General features: G+C 38.2%; 1 protein-coding gene and 1 long non-coding RNA gene across 2 annotated transcripts; one reads left to right on the top strand and one right to left on the bottom strand.

Annotated features, from left to right (window-relative positions):
• LOC134203603 (uncharacterized) lies at positions 1-27,725 on the top strand. The gene is made up of 3 exons (XM_062678485.1): positions 1-382; positions 27,391-27,560; positions 27,621-27,725. The coding sequence occupies exons 1-3, from the start codon at positions 243-245 to the stop codon at positions 27,689-27,691; spliced, it is 381 nt and encodes a 126-aa protein (XP_062534469.1). The 5' UTR covers positions 1-242; the 3' UTR covers positions 27,692-27,725.
• On the bottom strand, positions 24,735-25,357 carry LOC134203607 (uncharacterized). Its single transcript, XR_009977652.1, has 3 exons — positions 25,210-25,357; positions 24,983-25,147; positions 24,735-24,908 (listed from the first exon to the last, which is right to left on the bottom strand). It is a non-coding gene; the product is annotated as an uncharacterized LOC134203607 (long non-coding RNA).
• Positions 27,726-27,932: the final 207 nt, after the last annotated feature.

The following is a 27,932-nucleotide window of genomic DNA, read 5'->3' as shown; positions in this document are numbered from 1 at the left end:
CTTCGCATGCAACGATAGTATCGATTAAGCGAATCGATAGAGCGGGTGTCGAAAAAAAGGGCATTGTGTTTTAATTTTACGCTAAGTATTACACATTCTAGGAAGTAGGAAGTATTCTCAAAATCGAAGAAAATTGTTTAACGATGTGTATAGTAAGGATTTAATGTTCAAAGTTGTGGAATTTTACCAGAAGTGTTGAACGAAAGTATTGTTTGAAGAAAAATTAATATCCAGAAGGAAGCATGAAAGTAGTGCCATTGTGTATTTACGTTCTCGTGATTATTTGGGTGAAAGTAAGCTCCCGTCCGACGAATGATAACTATCGGAATATTGAAATCGATTCCATTCTCAACGAAAAGGAAGGCAATGGAACAATCTATTTGTAAGTGGGCTATAAGCTGAGTATTTTGAAATATTATGATACGGCATTATTTGGAAAGATTTATTGGGGCTGTATAAAAAACAGGTCGAGATGGTGCCATATTTTGGGTTAGCCAATCAAGACCTAATAAATCCTAACGATGACAACATGATGCCAATTAATTAAATTGTTTTACAACAATAATCTCGTGATCCTTCAATCTATAAATACAGTTAACAATTTCAAAGCTTGGGGTGCAAGTGCCGATTTGAAAGAACAAATTATAATTAATCCACCTAGCTGTGATGATGCCTTTCTCGTTCGTTCAAAGGGATTGAGAGGCATATAAAAAAGTCTGAAATAAAACTAATAGGCGCATAAGTCTTATTTTTCACATTTATTCATATTCATTGTAAAACTTCCTATCGAACGCAACTTGTTGCAAGCAAATCGGATGAGCATAAGTGCCAAAAAAAAGTGATTTTTTTCTATTTTCTTGGTTTTGAAATTAGTATTTTGGTCGTAAATTTGGATTCAAATAAAAGGCCAATTTTCAATCGGGAACAATGGGACATGCTTTTCCGTTGGTGAAACTTGACGCAAGTAGTTCGGCTGAGGCTAAGTGTCCGAAAATGATTGAGTTTTTTTACGTACAGACATAATCACGCACATACATACACACACACAGACATCCATCACCTCAATTCGTCTCCGGGCCTTCTATAAAATGTTTGTTTTCGGTATGAACATATAGCCTTTACGTATACGAGAAATGATTTCAGTATGGCTAGAAACTTATTTAGTTTTAGCTTAGCAGAAATCGTATACCTAATATGATTCCAACTTTAACCTTCGTATCATCGACCTCTTTTGTGCATCCAAAGTTTGGTGATGTTGTTGCTTTAAGGATTTCGACTGGATTAGTTGCTAGTAATCGGCTTTCAGGATTTTAGGCTTTCAGTCACTTGAAAATGTTGATAATTTCAAATCATTGCCAACGTTTCGATCCGAGGGTTTGGATCTTCATGAGGTTAGCAAGTTTAATCAACCTGACTAGTGATGTGTTGGTGACAATCCTAATTTAACCCTTTCAGACTCAAATTTTTCTAAGCGGTATTACCCAGTAAATTTGATGTGTTCCATTGTTTTCGGAATTAATAAATTCATGGAAAAATGACAAAACAAGTTGAAAAATATTTTTTCGGGATGTACTAGATCCTCTAACTTGCTATTTATAATTATCATGCGAGCTTTTTTCATCACTTTTGGGTTGGATATATATTAACCCTATCCATAACATATTTCTAAAGAATAATAATAGCGTCATAAAGCGTCATTGAGTCCAGAACTTGCGATCTACAACCACGACTCTAGATGTTTCGTCATTCCAAATATGTTCATACCATATTCGTGAAGACCAAGAGACATGGTAAGATGGTTTTGGGATATCCTGAGTCATCCAAACTTTCCTTGAGTTCAGTACTTGCTGTCTACAGCCACGACACTCGTTTTGTTTTTGCCTAGAAGTTTGGATATACATTCTACCATGTCCATAACATACTTCAGAAGACCAGGAGACATGGAAAGGTGGTTTTAAGATATTCCGGGTCATCCAAGCCGTACTTGAGTTCATAATTTGCGATCTACAACCACCATTTTAGCTATTTTCGTCGTTCCAAGCTTGGATATGCGTTCAACCATTCATTTCATTTACTTAGTCTACTTCTGAACAGATCAACAAATTGACGCCACAATACACGGTTCGAGGCCGCATCTCTCCATCCTCGAACGCGCCCCACGCTCGCCAAGTCGTTTTGCACCTGGTCTACCCACCTCGCTCGCTGCGCTCCACGTCGTCTCGTACCTGCCGGATCGGAAGCGAACACCATCTTTGCAGGGTTGCTGTCCAGCATTCTTGCAACATGTCCTGCCCATCGTACCCTTCCTGCTTTAGCTACCTTCTGGATACGGGGTTCGCCGTAAAGCTGAGCGAGCTCGTGGTTCATTCTTCGCCGCCACACACCGTCTTCTTGCACACCGCCAAAGATGGTCCTAAGCACCCGTCTCTCGAATATTCCCAGTACTTGCAAGTCCTCCTCGAGCACTGTCCATGATTCATGTCCGTAGAGGACTATCGGTCTTCTTAGCGTCTTGTACATGACACATTTAGTTTCTTCTGGAGCCCGTAGTAAGCCACACTGCCACAGATGATGCACCTTCGTATTCCACGACTAACATTGTTATCAGCCGTTAGCAAGGATCTAAGGTAAACGAACTCCTTGACCACCTCGAAGTATCCCCGTCTATCGTGACACTGCTTCCCAGGCGGGCCCTGTAGCACTCGGTTCCGCCCACAAGCATGTACTTTGTCTTTGACGCATTCACCACCAGTCCAACTTTTATTGCTTCACGTTTCAGGCGGGTGTACAGCTCTGCCACCTTTGCAAATGTTCGGCCGACAATGTCCATATCATCTGCAAAACAAATAAATTGACTGGATCTGTATATCGTACCCCGGCTGTTACACCCGGCTCACCGCATGACACCTTCTAGCACAATGTTGAACAACAGGCACGAAAGTCCATCACCTTGTCTTAGTCCCCGGCGCGATTCGAACGAACTGGAGTTTCTTCACACAGTTTTGCACACCGTCCACCGTTGCTTTGATCAGTCTGTTAAGCTTCCCAGGGAAGCTGTTCTCGTCCATATTTTCCATAGCTCTACGTGGTCTATACTGTCGTATGCCGCCTTGAAATCAATGAACAGATGGTGCGTTGGGACCTGGTATTCACGGCCTTTTTGAAGTATTTGCCGAACAGTAAAGATCTGGTCCGTTGTTGAGCGGGCGTTAACGAAGCCGGCTTGATAACTTCCACGAACTCATTCACTAATGGTAAAAGACGTCGGAAGGTGATCTGGGATATCACTTTGTAGGCGGCATTAAGGATGGTGATCGCTCGAAAGTTCTCACACTCCAGCTTGTCGCCTTTCTTGTAGATGGGGCATATGACCCCTTCCTTCCACTCCTCCGGTAGCTGTTCAGTTTCCCAGATTTGGACTATCAGTTTGTGCAGGCAAGTTGCTAGCTTTTCCGGGCCCATCTTGATGAGCTCAGCTCCGATACCATCCTTACCAACTGCTTTATTGGTCTTTAGCTTATGGATGGCATCCTTAACTTCCCTCAAGGTGGGGGCTGGTTGGCTTCCATCGTCTGCTGAACTGACGTAGTCATCTCCTCCGCTGCCTTGACTTTCACCGCCTGTACTCTCAGCGCCATTCGAATGTTCCTCGTATTGCTGTTTCCGCCTTTCGATCACCACATGTTCGTCCGTCAAGATGCTTCTCTCCTTATCCCTGAACATTGGATTCGTTGAGCTTCTGATAGAACTTGCGTGTTTCTTGAGCACTGCATAGCTGGTCCATCTTCTCGCACTCTGCTTTTTTTAGGCGGCGTTTCTTCTCCTGAAACGGCGGGTCTGCTGTCTCCGCTTCCGTCTATAACATTCCACATTCTGCCGGGTACCTTGCTGCAGCACGACCGCCCGCGCTGCGTCCTTCTCCTCCAGAATCTTTCTACATTCTTCGTTCAACCAATCGTTCCGTCGACTTCATCCCATACACCCGACGTTGTTCTCCGCTGCGTCGTTAATGGCTGCTTTGACTGTATTCCAAGAGTCCTCAAGAGGGGCCCCATCGAGCTCACCCTCTTCCGGCAATGCTTCAGGTTGCTTCAGTCGCTTTAGGTCGTACCGCGGCGGTCGTCGGTACCGAACATTGTTGATGACAGATAATTTTGGGCGCAGTTTCACCATCACCAGATAGTGGTCAGAGTCGATGTTAGCGCCCCGATATGTCCTGACGTCGATAATGTCGGAGTAGTGCCGTCCATCAATCAGAACGTGGTCGATTTGTGATTCTGTCTGCAGTGCTGATCTCCAGGTGTACCGATACGGAAGGCTGTATTGGAAATAGTTGCTGCGTATGGCCATATTCTTGAAGGCAGCGAAATCAATTAGTCGTAGGACGTTTTCGTTCGTCAGCCGGTGTGCGCTGAACTTCCCAATAGTCGGTCTAAACTCCTCCTGTTGGCCAACCTTAGCGTTCAAATCTCCTATGATGATTTTGCACATAACTTTTATTCAACATCTTCTTTCCAACATATTTTCTATATGATTTTCTAATAGTGCAGAATTATATGCGATGCATATAACAATAATCGAGGAAATTAGCTCAGTGTATAATAATAAATCCCACAAGAAACCAATGCACAATGGTCCACTGTGCCAAATTAGATGGAAATAGCTATTTTGAGCCACAAATAGTAAAATTAGAAAAAAAAACTTTGTTGCACAAAGTTGTTTTTAATAGTAAGGACCTGTTTTGATGAAAATCAGGGTAGTCCTTATCTTCATGAAACAGAAAACTCAACATCTTAGTTGCAGGAATAGGTGTAACCATAGTTCTGTAAAGATGTAGCTCAGGAGCATTTTTCCTATTTGAACGTAGAGTGGACCCACAAAAAACAGTTTTCCGTGAAAACTTTTTATTTTAAATTTCTTACCGAAGTCGTCTTCAGACAACTTTTAAAAGGTCTTCAAGACGCGAAAGTAGCTTGCCGATATATATGTTCATTCCCCAAAGACCCTTAGTGTCACATACCAAACGACCAAGCTCGAAAAGTTAAAGTGATGGCTATGTGTGAATGAATGTATGTGCACGAAAAAGTCACTCATATTTCGGAAACTTGTACCGCGCTAATAACACACGAAAGTTCTATGAGAAGTTGAACCTGAATGGCGATATGGCAGACAACGGTGGCGGTATGGTAATGAACCTAGGAGCACGCGCGCAGGACATGCGACTTCCGGCTCTGAATCTCCAGGAAATCCAGGAGGAGATCGGCCGGCTGAAAACAACAAAGTTCTTGGGAGTTGAGCAACTACCAGGAGAGCTGTTTTAACACGGTGGTGAGGCACTGGCTAGAGCGCTGCACTGGGTATTTACCAACGTTTAGGAGGATGAGGTTCTGCCGCAAGAGTGGATGGGAGGTGTTGTGTGTCCCATCTACAAAAAGGGCGATAAGCTGGATTGTAGCAACTACCGCGCAATCACATTGCTGAACGCCGCCTACAAGGTACTCTCCCAAATTTTATGCCGCCGACTAACACCAATTGCAAGAGAGTTCGTGGGGCAGTACCAGGCGGATTTATGGGTGAACGCTCTACCACAGACCAGGTGCTCGCCGTACGTCAGGTATTGCAGAAATGCCGCGAATACAATGTGCCATTGTGCCCGCACATCATCTTTTTATAGACTTCAAAGCCGCATATGATACAATCGATCGGTACCAGCTCTGGCAGCTGATGTACGAAAACGGTTTTCCGGATAAACGGATACGGTTGATCAAGATGACGATAGATCGGGTGATGTGCGTAGTTCGAGTTTCAGGGGCATACTCGAGTCCCTTCGAAACGCGCAGAGGGTTACGGCAAGGTGATGGTATTTCGTGTCTGCTATTCAACATCGCTTTGGAGGGATTAATACGAAGGGCAGGGATTGACACGAGTGGTACGATTTTCACGAAGTCCGTCCAGTTATTTGGTTTCGCCGACGACATTGATATCATGGCACGTAATTTTGAGAGGATGGAGGAAGCCTACATCAGACTGAAAAGCGAAGCTAAACGGATTGGACTAGTCATCAACACGTCGAAGACGAAGTACATGATAGGAAGAGGCTCAAGAGAGGTCAATGTGAGCCACCCACCACGAGTTTCTATCGGTGGTGACGAAATCGAGGTGGTTGAAGAATTCGTGTACTTGGGCTCACTGGTGACCGCCGATAACGATACCAGCAGAGAAATTCGGAGACGCATAGTGGCTGGAAATCGTACGTACTTTGGACTCCGCAAGACGCTCCGATCGAATAGAGTTCGCCGCCGTACCAAACTGACTATCTACAAAACGCTTATAAGACCGGTAGTTCTCTACGGACACGAGACCTGGACGATGCTCGTGGAGGACCAACGCGCACTGGGAGTTTTCGAAAGGAAAGGAAAGGGTTGCAGATGGCGGACGGTACGTGGAGGAGGCGAATGAACCACGAGTTGCATCAGCTGTTGGGAGAACCATCGTTCACACCGCGAAAATCGGAAGACTGCGGTGGGCCGGGCACGTAGCCAGAATGTCGGACAGTAATCCGGTGAAAATGGTTCTCGACAACGATCCGACGGGAACAAGAAGGCGAGGTGCACAGCGGGCAAGGTGGATCGATCAGGTGGAGGACGACTTGCGGACCCTCCGCAGACTGCGTGGTTGGCGAAGTGCAGCCATGAACCGAGCTGAATGGAGAAGTCTTTTATGTGCAGCACAGGCCACTCCGGCCTTAGTCTGATGATAAATAAATAAATTTCGGAAACTTATCTTAATCGGTTGAGAAAATTATTTTGAGCTTTTTAGTGGATTGTCTTCACTTGTCATAAGACGAGTTTGTACAATCCCATTTAATTCCACCACTTAGTTGTACCTTGACAGATACGTATTTCGACCTCAACAGTAAGGTCGTCTTCAGTGTCTCGTACTTGATTCGATTTAGATACGTATCTGCCAAGGTACAATTAAGTGGTGGAATTAAATGGGATTGTACAAACTCTTCTTTTGACAAGTTTAATCGGTTGTTTTCCACGGGGATTTCTGTTCCATTTTTTATCATTTTTAAATTTAAGAGCTAAAAACATTTTTAAGCAAAATTTTCATTTCACGAAAATAAGGACCACCCTAATTTTCATCGACACCCGAATAATGTCCTTATTATGAGGAACAACTTTTGTTGCGAATTAAACAAAATAGCTATTTCCACCTGATTTGGCTTTGTGAACCATTGTGCAATGCGATTCACTATAATAGAAACAGCAGTTAGCAAGTACCTCTATTACTTGTCCATGTCCCATATAATAGAGGAAGTGATTTCAAAAAGAAAACAATATATTAATGAATTAATACCATTTTACCCGAAAAGTGGAAAATAATAGCTTTCTGCCAATATATTTACAGCGCATGAAATGTATTCCTATCAGTTGTTGCGAATTAAACAATTTGGACCTGTCACTAATTGTAACTCCTTTGACTTCCTCACGCCAGTGATGGAGACGTCCTAACGTCCTCCTTACTAGCTCACTAGGGTCTTATCTCAGGGTCGGCACGCAACATCTGCTTGAGGGAACACACGGACCTTATCTACACGGAATCAGACGTAATCAAGACTAGACAACTAAGCATATGCGGTATTTCGAAAAATTTCGTTTTAGGGCATTCGAAACGAAATTCCGCGGAATTTCGCGGAATTTTAGTATGGCGAAATCGGATTTTCTGATTTCGTTTCGTATCGATTAATTTCAAAAATTTCGACGGAAAAATCATGCTTTTAACGAAACTAAACGGAATTTCGCGGAATTTCGAAATTAATTTTTAATATTTCAAATTTTCACATCGTAAAAAAATTTGGCTGCCCCGCTGAATAAAGCCATTCAAACTCTATTTAAAATTTTATAAGGTCGTGGGGCAAGTTGAAAGGTTTTTTCAAAGTTGAAATTTGTAGTGCTATAAAAAAATCATTCTTCGATAAATTTTGAGTTCGTTTGCGGCATTTGCTAGTTCGGGGCAAAGATTATACATAAAAAATTAGCAACCTTACCAAACTTTCTTATAAATAGTTAGTATACTAAAGTTATATTATATTTATATGCATCGTTTCAACTTCCCCACGTATCGGGGCAAGTTGAAACACTGCGATATATACAGACTAGAGTGGCTCAAATTAGTATGGAAAAAACTTTTTTCAATTTTTTTGATGGGCCTTCTTATTCGGTTCTATTTGATGCCCTGATGCTCTGGACAAAATTTCAGTCAAATCAGTTAACGTTTGGGCGGTGCTAAACTCATTGGAAGTTTATATGCAAAAATGTATACAGAAACATCCAAAAACAGGACGGCACAACTTACTATGAAGAACTATGATACTCATTCAGATCTTGAAGAATTTAAGACATAATGTTATGCAGAAAACCGCGAGAAGATTAGAGTTTGCCCGGCTAAGTTATTAGCATTTCTCTGAAGTGAGGTTTGAGCAAATTTCGTTTCTTTTACCTTTGAAAAGAAATAAATTCACCCCTACAACACTCCAGTAAAATGCTAATATCTTTGCCTAATAAGTTCTAATCTTCTCGCGGTTTTCAGCATAACATTCTGTATTTAATTCTACAAGAACTGAATGAGTACCATGGTACTTGATCGTAAATTGTGCCGTCCAATTGCAAATCACTGTTTTAGGATGTTTCTGCATACATTTTTCCATATAAACTTCTAACGAGTTTAGCACCGCCCAAACGTTGCGTTGACCGATTTGGCTGAAATTTTGTCCAGAGCATCAGGGCATCAAATAGAACCCAATAAGAGGGCGGCACCATCAAAAAATTTGAAAAAGTGTTTTTTGAGCCACCCTATTACAGACATTAGCCAATTTTGCAATATCCAAAACAAAATATAGTACTCAGTGAAACTCAAGATGCACAAGGTTGGTATGGTGACTGTACTGCCAGGACACTCATAAGAGTCCCATGTAAATGTTGAATTGTCTCCTGTCAAGGAAAAGTGATAAAATAGTAGGCTTTGTTCTAGAATTTTGAAAATCAAATCCTTCTTGAATTGTCCATCTTGATATTTACTCAGATTACTTTTCAGGATGGTTAATTATTTGGTTCGCTTGAATTGTGCGCTTGATCAATTCGTTTGTGGCTTCTTCGTAAATTCACATTAATTATCCAGCATATCTCTCACAAACCCCTCGATTGAAGAAATAGGGGACTAGCGAAGTGAAAGGTGGACTTAACAAAATGGTTACATGCTCTGTTTTATTTTTTTTTGAAAGCCAGTACTCACTACGAGGAAAAGTAGATTAAGAATCTCAAAACAAGACCATGCAGTTTGAACATGACCCCTTTTAATTCTATTCTTGAGTGGAAATTTCAGTGCATTCATGACAGGATGGGCGAAAATTTTCAGAAGCTTGACCCTTTTTTAAATTTATATTATCCGAATGTATTTACGGACCAATGTGAATTCTGAAAAAAAAAATCATTTTAAATTGCGAGGGTGACGTTTTGAACCGTTGTTTCAACTTGCCCCGCACCACGCATTTCTATTCGTTCACGATCCGTTCAGTAGTTTCGAAAACTATAAGGTTCAGACAGACAGAAATTCATTTTTATGTATATAGAAGAAGATTGGATGATTACCTACCGTGAAAATTTGATGGAAAAAAAACTCTTACAAACACCATTTTGAGACTTATTTTATTGGCACGCCAAAAACAACTACCATGATATGTGAAGCAACTTTATCCAATGGAAATTTGCAGGAAATCGTTGATTCCAGCGTTAACTTTTGGTTTTTGTTCAGGGGGTCCATTACTAGCACTCTCCCTAATATTTAGCAATAGTTTGATGGCATAAAATTAGTTTACATTTAATAGCTAAAGCCTTATACATTGTTCTCAAGGTCTGAAAAGATTTATAACTGTTTATTTTAAGCATTATATTCAATTTTTTTCCATCTAGCAGTTATATTTTTTCAAGTGAAATCTTTTGTGCTTGTAACTTTCGCTTCTCTTACATAAATAATGGATATTTCTATCGAGTTTAGATAGTTTCTATCGAGGAAGATAAATATCGATTTTTGAAACATATTGTATGGAAGGTTCTATACCAAATTAATTTGGTTACACGAGCGACCACCTTATCAGAGCTACCGACTGAATAGTAACAAGGCAGACACGATTGAATTGTCACATCATGTCCTAGCTTTCAGCAAACACGTATGCCTATTTTTTATTGCTAAAACACAGCAAATGGTTTATTGGAAATCAGCAAATAACCGTATTTTGTACGGAAGTCTGTTCTTTATTATGCTGAGCTGCAGAAATAAAAACTGATTGTGTATTTTTGATATTGCGAAAATTGTTTGGGTACTCAAAATCACCTTCATCCTATAACTTCAGTAGACCCTCAAGACCCTCAACTTCAGTAGGTTCAAGTTCCCTATATTCTCTTAATTATTCAGATCTATTATAGTTTTTTTTTTACATTATATTTCCAATAGTTTGAATTTCCAGGCTTTACAGATTCTTCATGGAATGGAGAACGTTTTCCGGGGCACCAGGCAATGTGAGGCAAGTAGGCTGAACCCGGAACTGTCCCGCATAATCCGGGACGTTTGTAGCCTAATGCCTACATGCAGATAGCGTAATGGTGTTGCTAGAGTAAGAGCATCTCACAGCTGTTATTGCTAAGGTCCGACTCCCATCAGCGCACCATAGAATTTTTCTAATCGTTCTCACAAAAAGTGAGTGAGAGGTGAAGTGATTAAACGAAAAAGGTTTTCGTCTAGCAGTCACGATCTCGTTTATCTTCAAAGGTCGAGAAAAAATGATTGATGAAAAATGCCCCTCACCATGACAAAAAAATGCTCGCATCAGACCTCAGTAAAAATTTTGAAAAAGTCGATTTTACACACTTAATCCGCATAGCCATGCGCCAGCAAAATAAATAACTGATATTCCTGCAAAAATGATGTTTGTTAGCTGGCAAATTATTTGCTGATTTCCAGCAATTTTGACATAAATCTCGGCAAAAAACATGTTTGCTGGGGCACGGCTGTACGAATCTCGGTAAAAGTTGACCATTTTGCTGACATCCCGGTAAAAAAATTAAGTGTGTACTGCTGCAACCAACAGCTGTTTGGAAAGTCTCACAGATTCGATAAATCTTCATGAATTTGATTTGAAATTTGCCTGGAGACTTTATTCAAGATGTCGATTGAAATGAAAGGGTGGCACTTTGAATCTGTAATACTTTTCAAAATGATGAACAGACCCAATAAATATGAAATCTGTTGATTGCAGTTAAAAAATCAGCTTTAATTTATTTTTACTGAGGCCTGTTGGAAATATTAAGCGATGAATATTTTTACGTTGTTTATGGTGAACAGGTATAAAACTGATCTGTTACTTATGTCCTTTTGTACAATTAAGCTAGATTCTACCAATGGAATTTGGGTAACAAAATTTTTCTTTAACAATATTAAACAAAATTAATTTTCTTTTATTCGTAATCTTTTTATTAGTTTTTTGCATTATGTATACCGTGACATGCCCTATTACCGTGGGGTTAAGGACGTGTCCACAATAAATTCGCTATATAAAATTTAATTTGTAACAATCACCCTTGAAAACTATGTCGCTTCAATCAATATTGAATACATTTGAAGAAAAAAATATGTTTTGAACTTCAACTCATGAAAAATAAATAAATTAGTGTTCGACATTTAACTCATGAATATGCCTAATACCGCGTACATTCCGAAGAAGATTCCAAATACCGCGCATAAAATTGCCTAATACCGTGCCCTATCAAACAAGCTCGAAATATGAACTTAAAAGCACATGTACAATAAAATATGTAAATAATCGAATCATACACAAATTTTAATTGAATTATTAGGTCATTTTAGTATGAAACGTCATATAAAATTACTGTTTTACACAGATCCCTACTAGAAAAAGAATCATTTCCTTGAGAAGTTAGCAACTTCTCAATATTGACGGTTTAAAAGCGTTTATTGATTTTTCAAATAATTTATTCATATTTATGTAGATTCTAGATAGGTGATATCCAGTGTCTAAGTAGATTTGAAGACAATGGGAGGATTTGTATTCAGATGAAAAATACTCTACCTACATTTCTAAAGGAAACTATACAGGAAAAATATTTACGTCAATAGTCTGTGGTAAATATTACATAAATGATATCGTATTCGTATGTGCTGAACGACACAATAAAGACGTTTTGTATGTTCATTGGATGTATATCATCTTCAAGTCTCCCAATTGAAGCATCCCTTTTGTTAAGTTATGGAATAATACATATCGCAATATGTAATTCATCTGGATGATGCTCCCCTAGTTATCCTACGCATAAAATGTCTTACGATATTGTCTAATGGTCTATGTATCCAATCTGATGGTTACGTTTTATCTTTTCGAGTATAAACTTCACGGTATAGCCTAGTCACGGTATTAGGCACTACTGGCGAAGAAGATGACCTAATACCGCGACAATTGTTTTGATCAATAAAAGTGTAAAAACAAGAATTTTAAATACCATTTCAGTACCCAGCTCATATTTTATAGCTGTAAAAATGGGCTCTATGAGATATTAGAAGTAAATATCATTAAAAAAATAAGTTACAAGACTTGGAAATATTACCATAATTTTAAACGCTTTGCTAAGCAGATGAAAATTTTAGCTGGTCGAGCCATACATTTTCACATTTATTTTTTAGCGCCTAATTTACGTCACAAATACCCACAATAATAATTTGCTAACATATTCTGCTATATATTTGTCCACTTAACCAAATAATGTGATGTGCATGGCAGACAGTTCCTCTATATATTCATCAATTTGGATAAAATCCACGGTATTAGGCAATGCGCGGAATTAGGGCAGGTCACGGTATAATGCAAAAAAAACTATTCAATAAAAATTCCGCGGAATTTTTTTTTAAATTTCGTTTCGTTTCGAAAAATTTCGAATCAAATGGACCTCAATTTCGTTTCGTTTCGAAGTATCGGAAGTAAATCTGAATTTCGTTTCGTTTCGTTCCGAACCAACAATAGCATTTCAATTTTCGTTTCGTTTCGTTTCGTCAGTAAAAAATGTGTTATCGCATACCCTTAGAGACAACAAGCATGCGGGAAATCGAGTAGAATGGAAATGTAGAGCACATTTTATAACATTTTTTTATGAAATTTTGAGATTTCGATTTAGGGTTAGTCTTTAAGGGATTAGTTCTGGTTTGGCCGATCAGACACGTTGGGGCCCATTGTTGGCATGCGGCTTATTTGGACGTACCTTGTCTGCCTGCTACCAGCTTCTACATTTACCGCTACAGCAATACAGGACTCAGCTCCAGAAGCCAGAGTGGGTTCGCTTCCAAGCCGGGTTGTAGTTGGACACGTAGAACTTGCTTGGAGCCTTCAGTTGATCGGATGACGGTTCAACACGGTCGGGAGGTTATAATTTCTCGTGGTCCCGTAGTCGCGGGATACTCTGCTAGACAACTACCAAGCACGACACCGGCCGTCCACGGCTGGTGGTCTCGGGGTGTGGGTATTGGTTGGACGCGTAGAATCTCGTGCTCATCGGAGGCTGACCTGCCAATGACAGGACACTGGTAAATTTGGAACCGTGTAACCTGAATAAGGTGAATAAGACCTGCGGCCGAATAGGACGAGAGGTCATCGCTGATAATGGTGCTGCACTGAGGCTTCTCTGGGCCTAGGTGACTCGTGGATGCCGGTCTATCACCACCGGGTGACAAAGAAAACAGCGTAACGAGGTTCCGCCCAGATGACGACAATACAAGGCGTGATTTGTAGACGGCCCTTAAGATATCCCAGGCGACCTAGTAACTTGATGCGTCACTTATTACAGTCAGATGATGCTCTGGTGGGCCGGTGAATACTCAAATAAATTGAAGATGTATGTGGGTATTCATGGTCTCTAAAATACTACGTGCGAAGTCTTACAATTCTTAGTTAATTCTTTATGATACTGAAACCCGTGCCAGCTTGTTGCCTCATTGTTACCTTATACGGTAACATAATACCATTATTACTGGTACGTCGACTCTAATGATTTTTTCAGCTATTTTTATCGCGATAATCTTCCTTAGCTTAGCATAAAATCATATTGCAGAAGAGATCATTTTCTCTTGGCATTTTCTAGACTAATTCGTACATTAGAAAGAGAATCTATATACATAAAAATGAATTACTGTCTGTCTGACCCTCATAGACTCGGAAACTACTGAACCGATTGGCGTGAAAATTTGTATGCAGAGGTTTTCGGGGCCGGGGTTCTTAAGATGGTTCGAGTTCAATTTTCATAATTCGATTATTATTCAAGCGAACGTAACCAAATCTGGCATATGGCGGTTTTGGAAGGAAAGATATGTTTCTGTGGTGGTTCGAAACCCCTCCCCTTCTGGAAAGTGGGGGTCCCATACAAATGAAACTCGATAACTAACAAGAGAATAAATCAATTTTAGGCTAAACGAAGCCCTTCGGGTCTGGTAGTTTATAATATACGTCGTTCGTTAAGAATAATAGACGTCACTAAAGAATAGCCTAAGCCATGAAGAAGACAGAATTATGCTTCCAAGCCAATCGGCATTATACCGATGATGATCTACCTTGAACAAATGCCCTCGGTTTTATAGTAGCTTTTACTTTGGTTGCTCATTTTAAACGCCTTATTTGGAGGATCAATACATAAGAGTATAAAATATCTTTGGTTGTACGAGAAATTATCGAAGGTCAATAGGTTGAAATTACAAAAAGATAATTAGGACAAAATAAGCAATGCACCAAAGTTTGAGGTTTTATTCTAGACTTTCATTGTTTAAATCATGAGCTGTTCTTTGCATATTAATGTTTATTCGTGTTTCACCTAATAATAATTCATTATAGTATTCTTCTTTCTTTTTAAATATTTAATGTTCTTTGGAAGTCATACATTTTTATCATTATTGTTAATTGTGTGTTAATATTGCATTCTGAAATTTAACCTTTTTCCAAACATAGTCTGCTTTACAGAGTTATTTTTGTCAAGGTGATTACAGAATGTATTATTTTTTCGTACTTTCGACCTTGCGTCCTTTAGGTCATTCTTTTGTAATTTCGACCCTTTGTCCCTTCGTGTTCTAAAAGAAACAGCCGTATACTTTTATGCCCTCATACAAGCAAATAAAGAAACAAAGATATGTACAAAAATGAGCGTGAATGAATGAAAAATAAAAATATTTTTCATGTATCGGGGGCACCCGATTCTTTTTTACACGGTTGGGTTTTAGTCAATTATGACCTTTAGCGTCAATGAAACTATGAGTTCACCCCACGAAATAAGTTGCATGACTTTTTAGGGGCTACTTTTGATGATAAAGCAAAAGAAATACTGGTGCAAAACAAAGGCTTACCTTCATTTAAGGGTATCAAAAACAACATTTACCATACAAAAGTTTCAACAGCTGAAAAAACCTTGAGATTGGCTCTTGAAGGTTTTACTCGTTTTGATAAGCAGTGGTAATCTGATTTTACAGAGGGTCTATGTAAAATGGCAAAAAATAGTATTGTACTAAAATGCTGAAGTGATAATTATTATAATATGCCTATAAACAGAATTAATGTTTCAAAATATTGAAAAACTCAAGTGTACAAAGTAGTCCCGCATGTCAAAGAAGCCCCGCACGACGGTATGCTAAACAAGTATATTCATCATTAAACTTCAATGGAAAAATATTCTTCTAAAATAATATTCTGTTTGGCTGTGTCGCCGGCGTTTGGTTTTTTTTCGGGCGAATGGTATTCGTGCATCTGTTACATTCGGGCGTTTGTCATTCGGCCGAATGAAATTCGGGCGTTTGTGAAAGAACCATTTAAAAGTATGAGAAAGACTAATGCTTAGTTCATTCGATTTTCTTGCAGGTTGCATTCAACGCGAAATGCATTATAGTGTTTCCGATTGAAAATTGCCCCCATCGGTTCCGGTTGCATTCCAGGGTTATTAAAAATACCTTTGTTTTCTCCCAAGAGTAGCCCTTTGGAAAAAAAATTCAAAATCGTAACAAATGGTTGTATGACATTCGCCAGAAGAAGGCGTTTTGCTAGAATGGATAATTCCCCAGAAAGTCGTTTGCCAGAATGCACCATTTCCCAGAAAGCCATTCGCCAGAATGCACCATTCCCCAGAATTGATCATCTCTTATTTGCCATGCACGCATTTGCCCAGTATGCGCAATAATTCATAACGCCATAAACTTTTAGCATAACTGTGAACTGCGTCGAAAGGGAGGGTCATTTAGCATAAGGGACATTTTTCATAATTATGCTTTTTTGTTGTTTTTTGAGTTGTTTTCTAGTGAGGAATATAACAATCGGTCGATAATAGTACTGAAAAGACGTAATTCTTTCGAAGAAAGCATACATAAGCCGGGTATATCCACTTGCCCGGATTAAGGCAATGGCGGATGATGATGATGATGGTCCCGCCACATACCCGTACAAGGGTTTGAGCTAGACGAGTTATCTTTAAGATAATTAATTGATATGCATTTAATCGGATTTCCAAAAAAGAAAAACGATCCGATTTCTTATCACAGATATAAATTTGAATATTTTACATCACTATACAGCAAAAAATATAAATTTGAAAAACTGATCTTTCCAAAACCGCAATCTTGCTAAAGCATCAGTAGTGATACATACAGCTCTATGAAAATGCAAAACTTGTGATACCTCTCGCACAGATTTCAAAAGTTTCACCAGGAATCGCGTATCAAGTCAATTTTCGCTCAACAACTTGTATGCATCTATAGTATTCATGATTCTCGACAATACAGGCACCAACACTTGTGATACCGCTCCGTCGATATCAAAAGTTTCAGTTTAACCGCGAAACAATCTACTGGATAGCTATATCGAACACTCAAAACTCTTTCAGCAGTAACCATACAAAAGTCATTCACTCCTAATCATTCAAACAGATCAAAATGTGGCACACGAAAATTAAATTTGAAATAATTTATATCTGTATTTCGCGCGCGAGGCTCAAACTCTTGTAGACTACACAAAGAAAAGTTAAATTAATAATAACGTCAAGAAAGTAAAAAATCCATCATCATCATCGAGGCGATCGTTGTAGTCGTTAATGCCCCAAAAACAATAAATAAAATTAAAATAAAACACACAAAAGTATCCGTTGGGTAAAACAAAATTCAATAGATGCATTAATCGATGAAACACTGCTGACAAAATATTCGTAAATTTATCTACAATTAATTGTTCTGATAGTTCTAGTGTGCCATCAAAAGTTATGGACCACGGTTTACTAGTACTAGGTTTCAAAAGTGATTTCAATATTTTCCATAACTCTTTGCTGTTGTTTTGATGTTGATCAATTTTCCTCTGAATATATTCGCATCGCGTACGTTTCAAACGTTGCGAATATTTATTACGCGCAACCTGGTACCTATTCCAACGATAATCACTGTTATGTCTACAAAATTTTCTGTACAACTTATCCCTTTTACGTTTAAGGCGCAAGAGGTCTAAATTGTACCAGCTGTTCGAATTATTTTGAGATACAAACTTTTGTTCAACTAATTGATTGGTACAGGTTTTTATGACATTCGTGAGAACAACTGATTTGTGATCCAAAGATCCGCCATTTGTTTGAAAATCAACGTTTCTTTCGACAAGATTCGAAACTGCTTGTTTCGAATATTTCCTCCAGCACTTCAATTTATTTACATTATTATTATTATCTTTATTATCATCAACATTGATTACTATTGTTTCATGATCGGTTATTTTTAAATCGCAATTAATAACAGTATTAACTGAATCAAAATTAGAATAAACATGATCAATTAAAGTTCTACTGTGCCGGAAAATACGCGTATAATCAAAAACTTTCTGTTTTAAGTTGAAAAAATCTGCCTTTCTTTCAAATAGGTGTTTGTATGGATTGCAATGGTGGATGTGATTCCTTCTTAAAAAATAGGCGCTTGCCAGGATTGAAGAAATGGTGGATGTGATCCTTTCTTCAAAAATAGATTTTTTTGTTTACCAGGATTAAAGCAATGGTGGGTATGATCCCTTCTTTAAGAGAAGGCGCTTGCCCGGATTAAGGCAATGGTGAATGTGAGCCCTTGTTAAACAATAGGCGCTTGCCCGAATTAAGGTAATGGTGGATGTGACTCCTTCTTTAAAAGCAGGTGCTTGCCCGGATTAACGCAATGGCAGATGTGATTCCCTCTTTAAAAGTAAGCACTTTCCCGGATTGAAGCAATGGTGGATATGATCCCGTAGGTGCTTGCCCGGATTAATGAAATGGAAGATGTGATTTCTTCTTTAAAAGTTGGCGCTTGCCCGGAATAAAGCAATGGTGGATGTGATTCCTTCTTGAAAGAACGCGCTTGCCCGGATTGAGGTAATGGTGGATGTAACTCCTTTTTTAAAAGTAGGCTCTTGTCCGGATTAAGGCAATGATGAATGTGATCCCTTCTTTTAAAGCAGGCGCTTGTCGAGATTAATGAAATGGAAAATGTAGTTTCTTCTTTAAAAGTAGGTGCTTGCCCGTATGAAGGCAATGGTGGATGTTATTCCTTCTTTAAAAGTAGGCGCTTGTTCGGTTTGAGGCAGTGGTGGATGTGATCTCATCTTTGAAAATAGGCTTTTGCTAGAAATAAAGTAATGGTGGTTAGGAACCATTAAGAAAAAAGAAGGAGATTGCTCCGATTAAGGCAAGGGTACATGTTATCCCTTCTTAAAAAGTAGGTGTTTGTCCGTGCCCATGTTTGAATATGGCAATTGTGGATATGATTCCTTCTTTAGAAGTAAACATTTTACCTAGACTTGTAGATATAACTTCTTCAATAGCTGTCCAGTATGACTTAAAGTGATATTATCCAATTGTAGATATGATTGGATTATTGAAATGAAGTCGGCGTCTGGAACGAGGCGAAGAAATATGATATCCATTCGAAAACAGATTGTTTGGTTTTAAACATAATATATAAATAGTATCTATCTCTCTGAAAATTGTCTAATATGTTAAATAATATCTTTTATGAAAATTAATTATACCGAAAATCCCTTTATTAGTGAATAATGCCAAATACCCGTTATGCAAAATTACTTTCTTAATATAATTATTTTCCTATCACTAATAATCGAAATTTGCAGTTTTACTATTTCTGGGGAATGGTACATTCTGGCAAATTGCATTCTAGCAAATGGTCTATTCTGGGGAATGGCTTTCTCGCATATGGTCCATTCTGGCAAATGGGTTTCTGGCAAAAATTATTCTGGCAAATGTCTTACAATCGTAACAAATAGATATTAGTGAAATGTACTCTTATTAACGCAAATACACTGGCCGGCAAAATAAAGTGCCCACTTGCCGTTTTCCTTACAAAATGGTCAAAGGATTGGAGCTCTAGATCGCGGTTGCCCATAAACCGATTTAGCAGAAAATTTTACCTACGCTCAGATATAACTTGAATTTTACCATACGTAAAGATTGATTCACATGGTAAAAAAATATTGCAGTAATACCAAAATGGGGTTAGGGACAAAAGGTCGAAAGGACAAAAGGTCGAAAGGACAAAAGGTCGAAAGGACAAAATATCGAAAGGGACAAAAGGTCGAAAGAAACAAAAGGTCAATAAGATCAAAATTACACAATTTATAACAAATTATAATTAAATTCATTCAGTAAGTACAACTAATAGATGGATGTTTAAGATTTCTAAATGTCACATCGATCTGTCAAAATGGAGCACGCCGCACATCAAATACATCAATGTGCGCACCTATATTGACAGATCGAAGTGACATTTATTAAACCTTGATATACATCTATTATTTGCACTCATTGAATGCATTTTATTTAATTGTTAAAAATAGTGAAAAATAAAAAAAAAACAATGCCAACTGTATAGGACAACTCTGTCTCGCGCAATACAAGTTTTATTCAATTCCTAAATCAACAATTTTTTTTTGTCTTTATTAAAGAGACTTTCAGCCCGAGGCTGGCTCGTCTCCGAATTAAGCATATGCGGTATTTCGAAAAATTTCGTTTTAGGGCATTCGAAACGAAATTCCGCGGAATTTCGCGGAATTTGAGTGTGGCGAAATCTGATATTCTGATTTCGTTTCGTATCGTTTTATTTCAAAAATTTCGACAGAAAAATCATACTTTTAATGAAATTAAACGGAATTTCGCGGAATTTCGAAATTAATTTCTAATATTTCAAACTTTCATATCATAAAAAAATCGGCTGCGCCGCTGAATAACTTACAATAACATACAAACTCTATTCAAAATTTTAAACATATAAATTTTTCACAAAATCTCATCACGTAATACAATTGAGTATCTTTAACAGAAACGCATTTAGTTTTCCACTTAAACATTTTGACTGAGTTGTGTAAGTAATATGTAGGGGAGACTTGACCCCTTTTTCTGATTTCCGATGTATCACAGCCAAAAATAAATAAACATACGCGATTTTCACACAGGCTCTCTAAGAAATATAGTATTTAAGTTAACTGATGTAAGACAGTCTTTAAATTATTGTTGTTATTGATACACAGTCGATTTTTTGGAGTGCTGTCAAAAATCGACTTTTAAAATATTCGGGGAAAATTGATCCCTCTCCAAGAACTTGCTTTGATAAAACTAGAAAGGTGTCCTCAGATTTTTAAAATATTTTTCCTTCAAAATACGTGGAATTTTTGAATTGCTGTGCGTATACATGAACGATTTTAGTTATTGAATTCGGCTGCACATGCAATTCTAAAATTTGGGGAGACTTGATCCCCTTTCTATGATATCTACGCAATAAATAATTTTTCCTGCCAACCCTTCATCGATCCTGTCAAATCTACAAAAAATTAGAAGCCTGAGAACAGATTTATATTTTTTTGAATTTTTTCGCCAAATTTTTGTATGGGTGACTAATGGGGGATCAAGTGCCCCCATATTGAGGCAATTACTTCAAATTCAAATATCCTAAAACTTAGATGGAATGTTGACATTTTCATCAGTACAGGTCATTAAGCATATTTATGGCTTTGTGCTGTGAAAAATCGAAAGCATTTGGTCATTGTTATGAAAAGTTATTAAAATTTTGCGTGGCCAATAAAAAAATCTTTAGGATGGTCAAAATATACAAACCGCCCTGCAGAATAAATAATGTTGTCAATCCAAAAAATAACTCACCACATAAAGATCATTTGTCTAGAGGATCTATACTAAAAAAATACTATAGAACAAAACTACTTTAATTCTCGAGAAAACAGGGGGTGATCAAGTCTCCCCGGGGATCAAGTGTCCACACCTTCCCCTAATGTATTATGAGGCGATTGTTCGATCTGTGCGCTAGTTGTGGAAAGTCTTCGATAAGCGAAATATTCCTCACTGGTGTACTGAGTATTGTCCGTTTTCCGTTGTCTTTTGAAAGTATTCAGTTTGAACAATCATTGTTTAAAAACAGTGAAATGGAGATGGTGATGTTTCAGGGGGGTCTCCATAGCCATGCGGTAAGACAAAGCTAGACCATGCTAAGGGTGGCTGGGTTTGATTCCCGGTGCTGGTCTACGCCATTTTCGGATTGGAAATTGTCTCGATTTCCCTGTGCATAAAAGTATAATCGTGTTAGCCTCATAATATACGAATGCAAAAATGGTATCTTGGCTAAAAAAAACCTCGCATTAATAACTGTGGAATGATTGTGCTGCGAGGCGCCAATGTCCCAGTTGGGGATGTAATGCTAATAAAAAGAAGAAGAAGAAGATGTTTCAGAAGTTTTCCTAATTTAGTTGATTTTAAGATCTTTGCAGTTTTGAGAATGTTCCAGATGTGTGGCATTCTCTGATATCTCATTTATTTCAGATTCTGGAACTGATTCAAATCTTTCCGATTTAGATACTTGTGATGACCTAAACTTTTACCTTCAGATATTTTTGATTCCGTTTATCATGGAAAACTAGAATTTTCTCACATTTCCTAGATCCTGCAGATCCAGATTATTCAAGTGCAACAACAATCGAACCGGTGCGGCGCGCTTTCCGTAGGGCAGTTTGATGTTAGTTTGGACGTGCTGCTGGTTTCAAAAGTTAATATTTAGCAATAAACGTAAATGTCTGCGTTCGAGTTTGTTGGCATAAAATTAGTTTATATTTAAAAGCTGAAGGTTTATACATTTTTCTCAAGGTTTTTTGACGGTTCTGTACCAAATTAATTTGGTTACACTGGCGACCACCTCGTCAGAGCTACCAACTGAATAGCAAAAAAGTCAATTTTGATTGAATTGTCTGACCATGTCTAGCGTTCAGCAAACACTCACCTATTTTTTATTGCTAAAACACAGCAAATAGTTTACTGGAAATCAGCAAATAAACCTACCAGTCAATATGTACGTTTATCTTCCAAAAATAGACAATAGACTTAAATAGACAATACTCCATAGAAAAAAGTGGTGGATGAAAAATGCCCCTCACCATAACCAAAAAAATGCTCGCCTATTAATTCCAACAGACCTCTGTAAAAATTTAGAAAAAGTCGAGTTTTCTACTGCAATCAACGCATACTTTCATATTGGTTGAAAATACCATTTTGGAAAATCAATAAATCTTCATAAATTTGGATAAAAAATTGTCTGGAGACTTTACCCAAGATGTTGATTAAAATGGACGAGTGGCACTTTGAATCTGTAATACTTTTCAAAATGGTGAACAGATCCAATCAATATGAAATCTGTTGATTGCAGTAAAAAAATCAGCTTTTTTTTATTTTTACTGAGGTCTGTTGGAAATATTAAGCGATGAATATTCGTATGTTGTTTATGGTGAGAGGCATACTTTTGAAAATGGTGAACAAGTCCAAAACTGATCTGTTACTTATGTCCTTTTGAGCTAGATTCCTCCTATAGCATTTATTTTACTTGGTGAAAAAATTCCGCGGAAAAAAAATTCGTTTCATAAAATTTCGAATCAAATGGACCTCGATTTCGTTTCGTTTCAAAGTCTCGGAAGTAAATCTGAATCTCGTTCCGTTTCGTTTCGAACCAACAATAACATTTCTAATTTCGTTTCGTTTCGTTTCGTCAGGAAAAAATGTGTTATCGCATACCCTTACTCCGAATCAACAATCTGTTTTATCTCTAACAGAACTATTTAGATATGCATAATATTGTTTCATAGTAATTTCTCCTTCTTTGAAAATGGCTCATTCTTCAACTTTGATTGAAGAGCTGAGTGTGTTATTATGTCTGCTTGTAGTTAAATGCATAGCACAAATTTCTTTGGAATACACCCAACTTGTTATCAACTTGTTCTTGATCGAAATTTTGTCCTTTTTGACCTTTTGTCTTTTCCACCTTTTGTCTTTTCGACCTTTCATAGATTCACCAGAATTAAGTTATTAGCAAAAAATGCAGGCCACTGTAAGACGAGCTCGGTGGTCTAGTGACTACCGCTTCTGCCTTATAAGCAGGAGGTCGTGGGTTCAAGTCCAGGCTTGTTCCTTTCCTACTTTGTATTTCTATCTTAGTTCTTTCGGTGTTTCACGTTCTACCGAAACGTTTCCTACTGTTATAACCTTCCACACTAACAAATCCAAAACCTCCCGTGGCACCTATGAGAGGTCGTAGAGTAGGTGTCCAGCTAACCATCCTTCCCCTTCCTCAGCATTCGCAAGGACGTGGCCAGGACAGATCTCGACTATTGGAGAGTGCTTCTATCTAAGAGATAGTGATTAGTCCCAAATCAATATCTGTGGTAACGGATGAAAGTGATGCTACTCTCATACAATAGTCCAGGCTTGTATCACCTATGAATTTGTGCGAAATGCTCAATGCTAATGTTAATGCAAAAAAAAAATGCAGGCCGCTGTAGATGAAAATTGATGAAAATAGTTTTTCTCATTACTTTTAACCTGGGAGCTGCGAACTCGATCGAATCAAATTTTCAAGATGATTTGCGTTAAACCCGCAAATTTCTTTTCAGTGTTCACACATAACGATTTTCTCAAATCTAATTATCATTATGTTTATCTTCATTAAATAAATTGCAAAGAGCTCGTCGATTTACTGAATTGAATAAATTAGCTTACCGAATGTTAAATGAATCACGCTGTTTACTTATATTGAATTCCTCGATATATTTGACTTAACCCCAGAAAATTTAAATTTGTATCAAACGAACTATAATTAGCATGAGATGACTTAAACGTGTACTTTCTCGGCCATGCTCAAAGTGCTCAATACCTCTTTGGAGATTTTTTGACAATCGTTTAAACTCTATCCGTAGCCCCAAGTTTTTTTACAATACATGAGAAAAGCACATTCTAGGTTTTTTCATGGAGAATCATGAAATTCGAAATGTCACAAGCTTCGTTCTTTTCAAAAACCAAGTTTATAACTTCCATAAGGACTGTCTGCCACATCACCAATTAGGTGTTCTTCATAGTTCTGCAGCCGCCATCTCTGGATCACCACACGTTTGAAGTATTCCGTTTACGATCATACACATATCAGGCTGTGGCCATTACTTGAACAGTTTAAGGACAAGCCTCCTGGAATCCAAATCTAACGTTAATTATTATTATTTTTTCAGCTTTACTACGTGAGCATATTAAAATACATTCCAATATAATAGAAAGTTGGACTTAAAGACTAAATAAAACTTAACCAGTGAACATTTTTAACAACCAACAATCTTGTTCATTTATTTTATTACTAGTTTAGCACCAATTTAACGCATCACATTCCATTATCCAACCAACGAAGTCAAGGTTTTTAAATCAATTCTATTTCCAACTATTCCCCCATTCTCGAAGTTCTCATCAGCAGTCAATTGATGTTGTCTGAAAGCATTCAAGTGTAGAACACAATTAGTCAACATTTACATTGCCTATCCACTCGAACTATTCAGTTTTACCTATAACCGTTCTCATCAGCTGTATATCTAAATCGAAACAGCTGACCATCAGGGGACTTATATCCATATCTGCCTGACACGTACCACACAGGTTCTTTGCTTTTATCTACAGATGTTTTGTACCGCCCTCTTTCGTACCGAAACTGACCATCACTCAGTGTATATCTACAATAAAAAAGACTTGGAGTCAGATTTAATTTTCACGAAATAAAAACACTAACACCTACGATAGCAGATAACTGTCTTCGTGTAATCTGTTGATATAGTTATTGATAACAACTTCACTTTCTTCAGCATTTTCGCTTCCTTGCGCATGTTCGAACCGTAAGAAAACTAAACAAGCAAACCAAACAACACGAACTAAACGGAGCCCCATGTTCATCTTTCTTAGGCAAATGATCGTACTAGAGTGATCGTTCTATATCTCAGCGATATCATTCGAAGTAACCATGCCGTCTCGATCACCAGCACATCAATACTCGCTGAAGGCAGAAGAGTCCCATAAGCGTAGTAACTGACATTAGGTCTTCCAAAAAAAAATGCTAAAAAAATCCCAAACATTAGCGAACGGGGCATGATTTCCATTTCAATGAAACCGGTTTTTATTAGCCCTCCACGCTTGAATAGACCTGCCTCCGAAAAAATCGAAACGATGCAGTGAGTCGTGACGTCACAAGAATCGCCTGGTCATGGCATTAGTGAAACAATGTAAGGGAATAATGCAATCCTATCAAGACTTCAAGGAAATGGAATCTTAATAATCAAGTCATCGCCGTGAAACAGCAAAACACATCTGCCGATACAGTGTCACCATGCATGCAACTATCTATTCGCTTTGGTTATGAAACACAGCCGCAAAAAAGGGGATTACCATCGTTTGTGGTTTCTCCCTGTTACCCGAAATATTGACTGAACGCCAAAAGAGCATTATCCGATCCAGTTATTTCGGAAGCTGAACAGGTGTGCTGAGTATATATGTTCTCTACAAAAACGAAATCATGTACCGTCAGTGGCGTAGCCACGGGGGTGGTTTTGGGTATAAAACCCCCCCCAAAGACAAAATTTTTGGAAGAAAGTTTTTTTTCGAAAAAAAAAATGTTCAGGAAACCCCCCCCCAGACCAATTTTCTGGCTACGCCACTGTGTACCGTAATTGTTATATTTCAATCAACATAGCTAACACTTAACTGAACTTCCGTAGCAATATGATCCCGACTCAACTTATGAGAAGTACAATAAAAGACACAGATCTTGTTACATTCAGGTGGATAATTTTTCTTCCTTTCACCATGCAACAATAACAGAAAGCTTGTGCCCCTAATTTCGTAAGGCTAGGCTAATTTCCTGTAAGTAATCGTACACATACAGGCTAGCGCATCCTTCAAGCAGTGCTACATTTTTGATCTCGTTTCCATAGCATGACTTGATGTTTTCAATTTTTTATGCTCTACACGAGGCAGCACCCATGGTACTGTCATCTGATATTGAGCAATCTTAAGTCAATTAACCTTTCAACGCGCACGTTCCTGTTTTTTTTTGTGAATAAGCATAAATAACTATATTATCATCCGCAGGTGGGATGATGATTGCTCAGTGGAGTGAAGCAGTGAAAATGAGATGAATCAAGTTCATACTGGTTGGTACCAAACAATGTATGTTGTGATCATGGCAGAATTAAATTAATTTCGGTGAGAAGAGTTGAATGGGGTCTCCAGTAGCCATGCGAGCAAAGGCATAGTATTGCCAATCCGGAGATGGCGAGTTCGATTCTCGACATAGTGTATCCATTGTACTTACCACACAAGATACATACTCATGCAATACTCATTCAATGCGGGCATAGAAAAGCTTTCAATTAAAAACTGAGAAAATTCTAATAGAATATTAAGTTGAAAAGCAGGCCAAGTTCCAGTTGGAATGTAGAGCCATTGAAGAAGAAGAAGAAGAAGAAGAAGAAGAAGAAGAGAAGAGTAGAAGCACCGAATCTGGTTTTTTGATTAAATTATTGAAGAAAATAGGAGGATGTTCTATTTTTATGAAAATCTCTATTTGATGTTGAAAGCCAACACGACGACAGAAAAACCTATTTAATATTGAAAGTCAAACAGAGGAAAAAACTAAATTTAAAAAAAAGGTTGATTGAACGTATGCGTAAGGTTATAGATGTCAGTGTAATATTTTATAGACTCGAAAACTACTGACCCTATCGGCGTGAAAATTTGTATGCGGAGGTTTTTGGGACCGGGAAGGCTCTTATGATGGTTCGCAACCCCTCCCACTTCTGGAAAAGGGGCTCCCATGCAAATTAAACAACAAACGAAAAAAAAAGTTTGACATTTTTGCACATAATTTTATTTCAAACCTTTCATTCTATAATTTATTTTATTTATCGATTTTCATATCTCACAGGCATGTTCTTTCCGACGGTACAATGGTTCGACGAAAAACTTACCGAAAAGTAGTGAATGGCGTTGAAGTTGTTGTAGAAGAAGGCTCATACTCCTTTATTGGCCCGAACAATCTTCTTTACAAGACCACCTACACGGCAGACGAACGAGGATATCGGGCGAGAAGTTCTAGTAATCACAATTTCCTTCGAACATTCACTACTCCATACTAACACTGGATTATTTTTACAGTTTCCAACGTAACTGGGTCGTTCGTAGAAGACTCCATTGATTCGAAAGTACTCATCTCCCTTCTCGGATAAAAGGAAATATAATAATTAGCTGAAAAACTATAAACATTACTTCCTGCATCCGAAAGCCGCATCTGTTTAACCTTTGATCTAATCACTCAACATCAACATCCGCAAAGCAACGAACCCCCTCTGCATACAAGATAACACATCCCAACAACAAGATTGAAACTGGACCATCCGGATCAAGTTCCGTTGACCCTGCCTCACTCAGTGGCAGCATTGAGATCAAATTCATCATCCTATTCAACTG

The sequence above is a fragment of the Armigeres subalbatus genome, unplaced genomic scaffold (genome assembly GCF_024139115.2).
Source record: "Armigeres subalbatus isolate Guangzhou_Male unplaced genomic scaffold, GZ_Asu_2 Contig1982, whole genome shotgun sequence".
Lineage (NCBI taxonomy): Eukaryota > Metazoa > Arthropoda > Insecta > Diptera > Culicidae > Armigeres > Armigeres subalbatus.
This window is presented reverse-complemented; position numbering and strand designations above follow the sequence as displayed.